Below are 12,111 nucleotides of genomic sequence, written 5' to 3' on the forward strand. Positions count from 1 at the left end.
TCATCCACCCATTTGTCAAAACTGAGAAACACAGCAAACTCTTCTTGACCGGTGCGTTACTACACTTACTTTTCTGCTGTTTACTTCCTGCAACAAGTCACCTCACCTCACCAGCCAAAGGAACAGGAAAAGTTTGGTTTCCTTGTACGGTCGTGTTTTCAGACAAACCAAATTCAAAACTTGTTGTCCCCAATTAGTTATTTATGACACAAAAACATGGACAAATAAGGTTCGGTTGGAAAATATCAAAGTTATTTAGCTTAATTAGCAGTGTGTTCAAATGAACTTGACTGCAGCTGTGCTCATTTATATAATGTTAGTGTCATAATGACATGATGTAATGTCATGTTCGTTAATGCCCCTCTGAATAAAAGAAAGCGAGCGTCTAAATGAAAGCTCCTCTGACAGTAATTTGCAATAAATCTCATAAATCTGCTCTCAGGTGTCTGAGCTGTCATAGCATGTGTGTAGGTTGAATACATACTCACTTATATAGACTAGAACTTATATGCAAATACACAGTATACTGAGTCAGGCGTTTATTAGGTACACTTGGCGCTAATTCTGCAGATACTTGAAATGTAATGATGTCATTTTGATCTTCTCTTGGTATTTTTGTACATGTGCTGAGGAAACAGCAGCGTATAGCAACATGGCGGTTAATGTTCCCCCAGTGTGCTTTCTTGATAGCTGAGGGCTTTCAGAGGGAAGCAGCTGACATGTTTTTGTCTGCAGCGTGATTTTTGTAAAGCTGCAGGAAAATTAAAACATGTTGTTCCATTTTTGAATGTAGCAGTCGACAGCTCCTCTGAGGGGATATGTCCACTGGGTCAGTGCCGGTGTAACAACGGCCCCAGATACAATATCAGAGTTAGCGGCTGTGTTAGTCTCTGTGCAGGTTTCTAAGAAGTTTCCCATTCGAATCCAAATCAGTTCATCATCATGACAGAGTAAAAAGTTTCTTTGGTGTACCTCTGCCTGAAATCAGCATTTCAAAGATTTCTAAGAAGTAACTGCATTTGCATTTGGATGTTTTGACCCTTGCCTGCCTCAGCACCCTGTAAGTTTTGTATTGTTAAATTATTTATGGACTGCAAAAGCTCTGCCTCCTGTAGCGTCTGCATTTGGGACCCCTGAGTTGGGCATTTGAGTTACCTTGCCTGCACGAACGTGACAGTACTGTCAAATGAAAAGTCCAAACAAAAAGGCAAGGTCCAGAAGAACAAATATCAAAAAAACACAAGGGCTAAACACAGAGCTGAACGCCTGACACAACAACAAACTGACACTCAAACCAATAGAACACATCGACTAAATGTACGAGTGAAGGCAGAACCACTGACATGTATAACGAATGGACAGCGTATGTGTGAAGTCATCTACAGGTTTCTGAAGAGCCGCTATGAAGCTCAGAATGTGAGGCGGGCTGAATGGCGCCTAGGTGCTCAAATAAGCCATCTGTATCAGCACCCACCTGTCAATCAAAGCGTCCATGCTGTTAATTCTGCATAACTTTAAGCCTTAATATAATGTGAACAGGTGAGTTGTATATGAATTCACCCTCAGTACAGTTGTCATGAACGGGGAAATTAGCTACAGAGACCAAAACTGTTTTTTGTACCAGGCTGTAAACATGTTTATTTCTGCTGTGAAGTTGGACATTTGGACATGGGGACTTATGGAGACTGACTCACTTCTGGAGCCAGCCTCAAGTGGACGTTTAAAGAACTGCAGTTTTTTCGCACTTTCGAACAGACAATCAAAACTGGCGGGAAACACAACAATGGCAGGAAGTGAAGCCACAGGCGCAAGGAGAGGGGAGAATTACAAAATAAAACAGGAAACCCAAACCATGATGATTTTGTGAAGTACCCATATGCACCATTCTGATGTACTGAATGGCTAGCGCTAGTTTGTTAGCAGTTAGCTCAACAGTAGTTAAGCTTCTAGCATCACCAACTTCCTGGAGGGTAAAAACACCTTGGACTTTTTTTATTGAACGTTCATTATTTTATTGTTCTTCACATATTTGATTGAAAAACTGCTTATGTACAGTATGTCAGGCAAAGGGATTGAAAAATATAGTTGTATTCAAAAACTCTTCAGTATTACTGTTTGAGGTGTGATTTTGAGTAAAAAAGTACTTTCGTTTTTTGAAATTCTTCAGTGTATTGTAGATTTTTCACTCATACTTCCTTCATAAACACATAACATTAGGGACGTACCGATACATCGTGCCACGATTAAAATCGGTACAAATGCGTGACGACTCGCATCGGTTGACAGAAAAAATGAATCGCGATTCTTGGCGAATGCGAGAGAAGTAGGATATGTTCTTTTTCGTCTTTTTTTTAAAATTTGAAATAGGTTACGTTGTGGCTGCAGCTTCCGCTGCCGCGTCTGCCTTTCTGTGTCACACACACACACACACACACCCCTACACACATGCGCAGTAGTGGTAATCGGCGTCAGGCCTGACTGTACTGTAAATGATACCATAACACAGACCCTCCAGGAATTCACGATGTTGCAATTTGCAACTTCAACGCAACTTCAGTGAATCCCCGTGAATTCAGGGGTGTTGCAATCTTAACCAATCACCGCAACTTCCGCGCAGTCTGCACGGGGGATTAAAGTCGGGTCAGGGACGGCCGCACGGTGCGGGAGGATCCCTTCGTGGGACCTCTCCCCGGCGCTGGCTGGCCCCCGCCGGGCACATTTCCTCCGAGGTGGTGCGCCGCGACCGGCTCTGCGTTTACAGCGCCCGGACCTCGCCGTTTCCCGGGGCCGTGGACTCTCATTAAAGGGTTAATGAGCTATCATCTTGTTGTTTTTATTTTCAGTTAGCTCATACTTCAAGCTGAAAGGTAATGGTCAGATCAGCTGCTTGCTGGCAGCCCTAATAAGAACACAAACTGTTTGAGAGTTTCTGTAAAGAGAGATTTTTTTCCTACAAATAAAAAGATAATTTTATTTGGTCATAATTTGTCTGTAGCTTATTTTGATTTTTAATAAATCGTGAAAAAATCGTATCGTGAACAAAAAATCGTGACTCGAATCGAGTCGTGAGTTGAGTGTATCGTTACATCCCTACATAACATGCATGGTAGGTTCTTCTGAATCCATGGATACCAAACAAATGGTGTTCTATATATATTGTTCATAAGCCCGAAATGTTAAAGAAGTGAAAACCACCGTGGGCTCTCAGTTACTTTCTGTCCACTTTCTCAAACTTCTTCCCACTTTCATACATACAGTATACGAGTCCTCTAACTCTGGCTTTCATGGTCAGGTTTGTGTTTGGACCTGCTCTGTTGCTTCTCTTGACCCTGAGCTGTGAAGCAAACCCACTGAAATTTCACAGCTCATAAGTTTTTTTAAGAATCCCTGTGTTTATCCCATGTACTGTAGAAGGGATGGCCTTGCCACTCGCCGGGCATTGTTATTTGATTAGGACTGACACATTATGAGGGAGAAGAAAAACACCAAACACATCCTCGACTCCTTTAATCTCCTCCTCTCTTCACTTTGTTTCTTTTTGGTGTTCGTCCCTGGTTTGTTTTCTCAGACTTAAATTTTGCACTTAAATCCAGGTCATGGCATTTCATTCCATACAGCCTTTCCCTTCTTATCTTTATGTGATGTAGAAGTGCCTTTAAAAAGCAGCAGAGAGAGAAAGGTTCACAAAGAAACCACACCGGGCCTCGTCAGTCTGAATGTGAACTGAAAGAGCAATAAGAATCAGCAAACAACTGTGCGCCCTTCATGCTGACCGAGTCCTAATGGGGTAAATAGGCATGTTAATTATGGGTAGGATAATTACATCTCAGTGTAATTGGAGCACGGCATTTTTTTCTCCTTCATTTAGGAGCTGGTTGAATTACACAAAATGTCTGGAGATATTAATCACACTAATGTTGAGATAAAAGTTTCTTTTCATGAATTTAAGACAAGTTCATTAAAATCTTAGATTACTGCTCATTATTCAAAGGTCTGTTTTGGTGAAATGGTTCGCACACGTTTATTCTCAGGAACTAAGTATAAAATAATTAGGTTGTACAGTTGGAATAAAGCTTATGCTTTATGTTATAAAAAAAAAAAAGAAAATCTGACAGCTCTAATTTAAACCATTAACATTAGCATTAGCTCGGCTTGCTTTAGTTTGTTAGACATAATGTTTAATTTAAGGCTCATTTCTCATTTTAAAAAGCAGCAGCTAACTCTTCTGTTATTGTTGCAACTCAGAGTTAAAGTTCAGTTAGACGAGACTCGATCAGATCAAGCAGTTAGAACTACAGCAGCTTGAAGTCATTGTTTCAAAATGGATTTATTCTGTGTGTGTGCCCTGAACGTCTTGTCAGATGATTTCCATGAATGATGCTTCATTGTTAATTTTTCTGGATCTTTTATGAAAACCAGGACCAGAAAGACTAAACCTCCTGTTCCCTTTACTCTCTGTGCCCTGTGTATGTGTGTGTGCCCAGTTGCCTTTAAGTACCCATTGTGTACAGTGCACACAGCAGGCAAACACGGCAGCTTCATTACATTTTTGCCTTCAGCTCCTGAGACCAGTCGTCGTGTTATAACTACTCGTCTGTTATAACACGACCTGCCTCAGGTTTGGTTCAATTTATTTGTCCTAACTTGATTAAACACTCATTTATATTCATCATGTACGCATAACATTACCTGAAATAATAAAGGTATGAAACCTGTATGTACTGTAGGTGTAAATGCAAGAGTTTTTATTTCTGTTAATATTTAAATAAATTTGCAAATAATCAAATTACCAGTAGTAAGTTGGCACCAGGTGGCCAACCTGTGTCGCTGTGAAGTGCAAAAAAAAAAAAAACTGCAGTTCCTCAAACATCCACTTGAGGCTGGCTCCAGAAGTGAGTCAGTCTCCATAAGTCCCCATGTTCAAATGTCCAACTTCACAGCAGAAATAAACATGTTTACAGCCTGGTACAAAAACAGTTTTAGTCTCTATAGCTACACAGATAGCAGGCCAACATTGAATCAATGCTGAAGCATCAACAAAACTGTCTTTGAATCAACGTTAATCAACATTGAAATATAACATTGATTTTTCATCAGGTTTGATAGATCACAAACACAAATAGATCAAGACTGACAAAAAATCAATGTTAGTTCAACAAAAAATCAATCGCTGTTTTATCATTGAACCAACATTGAAATAACATTAACTAAACCAATCCCCAGATAGCAGAGCAGCATTGAATCAACACTGAATCAATATTGAATCAACTGTCAGTTGTTATACTGTCACTGGGTGGCACAGAATGATCCCGGGGCCTTTAGGACCCCCTGACGTTTTGGAACCGCAGGGCAGTTTCCTATTTTGTCCAGAAGGATGACAAAAGTAGTACACACTCAGAAACTTAATCAAAAGAATTCAATAAATCCACAAAATAATGTTGTTACAACATTATACAGCGATGGATAATGGAACACTCTGAGACATGCTTGCTTATTCTGTCAGTGTTGTGCAGTTTGTTCCATTTGTGAGGTGAATATCTAAAGAAGGAAGGAATTAAAACACACGCGGTGTCAGTCTGCAGTAAACAAGAAATAAGTGCTTTTAATTTGGCGGGTACACCTCCAGGCACGCACAAACAACATTATACTGAGAGCGCACAACAAATTTCATTAACAAATGCCTTGTGTGTGTGTGTGTGTGTGTGTGTGTGTGTGTGTGTGTGCAGGTGTGTAACAGTAATGGGAACTGCCACTGTAATGGTGGCTGGGCACCACCCTTCTGTGAGAAGCCAGGACTTGGCGGCAGCGTGGACAGTGGACCCGTCCAGTATAACAGTGAGTACACACACACACACACACACACACACACACACTGGATAAATGTATCACATTGCAGGTTTTACACTGTTTCTCTGAGTCTTGTATCACCAGCAAGATTCTACTAAATGAATTAGACAACAGGCAGACACTGGAGACTGAATGACATGTCATATATCAGTATCTTAGACTGTCATTCCATTTCCTCATATTTTCGTTTCATATTCTCAAATGTCAGTCAAAATTGTCTGAGATGTTTTTTAGATGCCATTTTTCAGATGATGCACTCGGCAGAGTTCAAACACAGCCGTCGTTCTTTTTCATCAGGCTGTTCTCATCTGTTCTCTGTAGGCCTGTGTGTGTGTGTGTGTGTGTGTGTGTGTGTGTGTGTGTGTAATTGTCTTTGTTCAGCTCTGTGGTGGCCAATAAAGCTGATCCTGGTTCAGGTTTACACAGACAGTGATCTGAAACCTGTGCAGAGATTACTTCATGAACTATGTAAACATCATCTGAATCTAATCAGAAGCAAGACATGACTCACAATACACAGGGATATGAGTGTTCATATAAACACTGTGTGTGTGTGTGTGTGTGTGTGTGTGTGTGTGTGTGTGTGTGTCTGTGTGTGTGTCTGTGTGTTTGTGTGTGTCTCTACAGGTCAGGTGGGGCTGGTGGCGGGGCTGCTGTTTGCCTTCCTCGTGGTCCTTCCTGCAGTGCTGCTGCTCTTCTACTGCTACAGGATCAAGACTTCATATTACCATAAGTGGCTTTCCCAGAGAGAGAAGAACAAGAACAACAAGTACTGTGACCTATCTGTCTGTCTGCATAGCTGTCTGTCTGTCTGCTACAAACACATTACACACACACATGACTACATCCAGAACAGAGAGGAAATAATGGAATTACACGTACTGTACAGGACACCATTGCATCACTGAAAGTTATCGTTCATCGTCTCATCATGTCCTCGTTACTGGGCGGCCATGGCTCGGAGGTGGAGCGGATCATCCAATAATCTTGGTGGCTTGGTGGTTCAATCCCCGGCGCCTCCTGTCCCCGTCGAAGCTAAGACGCTGAACCCCGAGTTGCTCCAGATGGTCAGGCAGGCACACTGCATGGTAGCTCGCTGCCATTGGTGTGTGTGTGTGTGTGTGTGTGTGTGTGTGTGTGTGTGTGTGTGTGTGTGTGTGTGTGTGTGTGTGTGTGTGTGTGTGTGTGTTAATGGGTGAGAGGCCAATTGTAAAAAAAGTGCTCTTGGTCCATTTACTGTTTACCAGGCCCATAATAATCAGCAATCACTGAGATTTGGGGAAAAAAGGATCATTGATGTAAGTCTGATGATTCTATATCTTGGAAATGATTTATTACTTGAAAACATTATGTTGCTATGCATGTATGTGAGCCCTCATCTCACACTGTCTGCATGAGAAGTGAGGGAAACGAAAAGTCCAACATGCAAGGAAGGAAATATTTCAGGAAAAGGAAGGAGAAAGGAAAGGAAGGAAGGGCTGGACAAGAAGAATGGATTTGAAAAAAGGTCATAGAGGAAATAAATGAGACAGCGAAAGCAGGAAGACAAGGAGGAGAGGAAGTGTTGAATTATAGGAAAGAAAGAAGGAAAGAAGAAAGAAGGTGTGCCATCGCCGTGTCTGCCAGCGCTCCGAGCAGATCGATGCCTATGCCCGGGAACTTTCCATCTCTACATCAGCATAAATGGCAGCATTTTGTGCTACAGCTCAACCTCCATCAGATCCAAACAAAAATCCATGTCCTCATAAAGCCCACAGCTTCCTTTATGAGCGCTGCCATATAGCTCACCCGGAGAGACAGCCTCGTCATAACACAGGCTGAGTTAGTGCCTCTGAAAACACTCGAGGGTTCCACAGTGATTTACAGAACAGAAATGTTTTTGGAAAGGATCCAGCATTACAGCAGCCTTTTAAAGACCCTGACCTTCCAAATGAAGACAGAAAGAAAGGCTAAATACTGCCGATATTGGGCCTCAGCAGGATTTGACGGTAACTGCGGCTGAAGGGAGACAACTGAATGGATGGTTAATGATATATTAAAAAGGAAACCTCTCTGCCATTTTTGGTTTTGTTCCATGTTCGATAGTGTGGGTTCATTTACAGTTCATCAGCAAGATGGCGGGAGGCTCCAGCTGATTAAAGGCCTTTATATAAATATATACATATATAAAGGCCTATATATATGTATATATGTATATGTGTGTGTGTGTGTGTGTGTGTGTGTGTGTGTGTATATATATATATGTATGTATGTATGTATGTATGTATGTGTATATATATATATACATATACATATATATATATGTATGTATGTATGTATGTATGTGTATATATATATATACATATACATATATATATATGTATGTATGTATGTATGTATGTGTATATATATATATACATATACATATATATATATGTATGTATGTATGTATGTATGTGTATATATATATATACATATACATATATATATATGTATGTATGTATGTATGTCAAGATCAACAGGGACTACAGTACCAACGTCATTTGCAAGGTTTCCTGATGGAAGCTTGGCGCCTACACCTTCACTTCAGTTAGATTGCAGCTAGGTTAGGTTGACTGACTCAGTCCTGGGATGCTAGAAGCCAAACAGAGCAGGTTCACTGGAAACTTTAAGTCCAGGATGAGTCAGGTGATGGGACCAATAATGCTGCATGGTGGTGGTGTAGCACACTACTCAACACTATTGACTGCCATAAACTGCAATCAATATCTGCAACTAGCTGTTTTTACAGGAAACACGTAAAAATGAGGAAGCAACGAGCACTTCATGAGTTGTTTCATGGGAACTTTAAAAGTAACTTGTGGACTTTTAAAGCTGCACCACTCAATAACTATATAAAAGGGTGTTCCGAGTGATGAGCCCACAGAGAATTACTGTCATCTCTGCTGTTGTCCTCAGCTCTGCAGTGTTTGAGCTTCTGTTAGTCAGGATGAGCAATGTTGAATTTGTTTAAGCAACTATCTTTATCTGTACTCAGAATGGGTGTGGCTTAAACTGCACATGGGCAAGGATAATTAGAAGTCGTCCCTTTAAGCCTGAAACTGATTGACGGATTAATCAGAAGTTCCTATTAGTACTATTAGAAAATGATTAACAGAACAGCCAATAGATCACAATAGTAAGAGAACTATTTACAGAACTCATTGTTTTGGTTTTATTTGGTTCACTCCCAGCAGCAGGCACCTAATAAACCCACTGTACACTACAGCAAACAGCCGACAGGCACAGTTAGGAACTGTGACAGATGTTTTTCTTACCTACATTCATAAGGTGAACACAAACATGACTCCAAATGAATGCTAATTACTCTGTGTCTGTGTAAATAGGCAGCTGTTTGTTAACATATCAGCTGTGTCAACTTTATAAAGAGAATAATATGTCAGTGTTGTATTTTCAGCTTTATCCTTCACCTCCTTATTTCCTCTCACATCATGCTGGATGAGAAACTTCATGTTGACTTCTCCTCTGTCTATTTTCCCACATGGGGCCATAAAATCAATGCCAGATTGAGAAGAGTGATGAAGCAGGACAGCTTTCAGGCGCCAGACTCAGGTTTATTTTTTGCCTGTCCTCATTTCTCTGCTCAGGATGGAGGCATCGGTGGAGAAAGGGAAGAACGGCCATCTGAATCCTGCCTTTCACCTGAAGGTGGTCGGGCCAATCAACAAAGCTAGCGGCCACAAGGGGGTGAGTGCAGTGTGTGTGTGTGTGTGTGTGTTAAAGAAAGGGAAAAAAATAAGGGAGGAAACGGGAGGGAGGTGGTGACTGTTCTCTTGCTGTGTTTTAGTGAATAATGGACCGTCCATGAGGTTGACCTTCATATTAAATGGCCTCATTTTACAGCAGCTTATTATATTGTGTGGCCACTTAGAGTATTCCTCCTCCCACGTCCACAACACTCCTCTCCAGTAGTTTGTGGTGCCTTCAGCATCATTTCAGCATGTCGTTATTTCCTTGTTTTTATAGCATTTATTTAATTGGATGGGTTAGCAGCTCAAGGTTAGGGTACATTTATCATTGGCAAGGAAAGAGACACAAACGGAGCGTGAGGGAAGTGGAAAAGAACAAGAAAAAAAAGAGAGGACAAATTAAGGGAAATGGAAAGGCATCAACTAATAATAATAATAAACCTTATTCATAATTTATAACTCAGAATGAAAATCAGTGATATTTACATGAAGTGTAATGGCTGGGATTGATGATTAATGATAAACACTCATCTAAATACAGTTGGAGAAATAAGGATACGTCAACATTTTTTTCATTCAACATGTTTCCAATGCAGCTATTCACCTGAAATATTAATAGTAAATTGTAGGCGCCATCTCTTTTCATTCATCTGTACGTGGACTAGCTTTTCTGGACTCATGTTAAAGACAGCAGGTCTGAAATTTAAGAAATTCTTGTTTTGTTGAAGTTTGTGTTGTTGTCTTTGTTCTGATCCTAGCTTCCTCACACCAGCAAAGAGGTCCTGCCTCTCAGACCGGGCCCTGCACCCAATGGCACCCAGCCAGTTAACATTGTGCGACCTCTGAGACCTGCTCCATCTCCCCAGGGTGGGCCCCGGGAGCTGAAGGTGGTTCGCCCACCTCTGCCAGCTGGGAAGCCCCCAGCAGCCCCACACAAATCCCCCTCGACCCCACAGAGACTCACGCCGCCCAAGAAACCTCTGCCTCTCAACCCCACGCGATCTCCACTGGTAAGAACTTAATTCCACAGGATGCAGAATGCAATGTTTTCAAATACCTTTCAATACTTTCACTTTTCAACTCAGGATATTTAATTCAGTTCAAACTTAGTTCAGACCGAGAAACTTGTCTTTTTGGACAGGAGCAACAAAAGACTGCAAAAGTTGTTTGGAAGATTCCACAGGTTCACTGTAACAGGTGTTAGAATCATGCCCGAGTATAAAAGTGGCGTCCTCGAAAGGCTCACTCATTCACAAGTAAGGATGGGGTGAGGTTCAGCACTCTGTGAAAAAGATTTTAGGTTTAAGAACATCATCTGTGAAGTTTGAATGAATTTCTGCATTTCACCATCTACAATCCAGAATGTCATTAAAAGATTCAGAGAATCCAGAGACATATTTCATGTTGCTGGGAGCCACAAAGAATATAAAATTGAGAAAAGCAGAAACCAGTATTTACCTGTTCACATTTCACTAGTAAAGGACATCTGTCTGTCTTCTGGTAGTAAATGTAGGGGTATCCTAATTTTGGTCATCAGCAGGGCATCACACAAGCTGTCTAGACAGTTGTTAAATTAATTAACATTAAATTACCTTTTCCCACTATCAGAACAGCAAAAGCATTTTAGACCTCCTCCATTTTCACACAAAAGTCAAAATTCCACATTGAGATGATAAAAAGAAGAGAAGTGAAGGACAAGCAGAAAACTCAGAGACCCACTTACACAAGTACACAGGGTTTAAATAATAAGAGAATGAGCAGTTTCTCAGGAAAGCACTAAATATTTGAAGCTGTAATTATTATTGTGAGGGCTGAAAAATGACCCGTGTATGCACTCTGAGTCACTCAACTACATATAAACAGAACTCTGCGACTGAATGGCCTTTGTCTCACTCTGTATTTACTTTGAAACAAACTTTGTTGGATAGTTGAGGTGAAATATTGCAATTCCAATTTACTCATTTACAGTTTCAGGTTTGCTACAGTGAGTTCTTGTTGAGGGTTAGCGTAAGAAACCAAGCTTCTTATCTATAGTTGAGCTCAGTCCTAACACAGAACAACATGTGATCATCTTCAGGTCATGCTGGGTTTGGTCTGTGTGTACACAGGAGGAGGGATCAGTCTAAGGGGTTTGATCAGAAACGTGCCTTGATTGCAGAATTAAAATAAATATTGATTGTTTTGACGATTTAACGTGTAGTTCATTAGTCATGTATATATGATTATTTTGGTCCGCTCTCACATCCTCTGAGTCAGGTTTTCAGATTGTTAGGTAAGGAGGTTGCGGGGGGGGTCCCTGAGTCAGGGGAAAGGTTCAGGTGTATGCCAGCGTTCTTCTTCCCACACAGTCAGCAGCAGAACAACTCCTGGAGGTGATTTAGGTACACTGAGCGCCTCACTGTCAGAGTCGCTCTCCTTCTCAGTCAAATCTGAACACACAGACACGATTCACACATTTTTTACAAATCATAGAAAAAGACACTCCAACCAAACTTTTCTTCAGTGTCACAGTAATCCAGCGACAGCCGTCTGTACA

At 41.1% G+C, this 12,111-nt stretch overlaps 1 protein-coding gene across 1 annotated transcript in view; it reads left to right on the forward strand.

Annotated features, from left to right (window-relative positions):
* Positions 1-12,111, forward strand: part of adam19a (ADAM metallopeptidase domain 19a) — a 191,412-nt gene that overhangs the window by 174,344 nt on the left and 4,957 nt on the right. Inside the window, exons 18-21 of the mRNA XM_019255667.2 lie at positions 5,727-5,835; positions 6,475-6,616; positions 9,474-9,573; positions 10,334-10,585. Of these exons, the coding sequence (XP_019111212.2) occupies positions 5,727-5,835; positions 6,475-6,616; positions 9,474-9,573; positions 10,334-10,585 (603 nt within the window). The remainder of the gene's footprint in view (positions 1-5,726; positions 5,836-6,474; positions 6,617-9,473; positions 9,574-10,333; positions 10,586-12,111) is intronic.

Source organism: Larimichthys crocea, chromosome XIV (assembly GCF_000972845.2).
Source record: "Larimichthys crocea isolate SSNF chromosome XIV, L_crocea_2.0, whole genome shotgun sequence".
Lineage (NCBI taxonomy): Eukaryota > Metazoa > Chordata > Actinopteri > Sciaenidae > Larimichthys > Larimichthys crocea.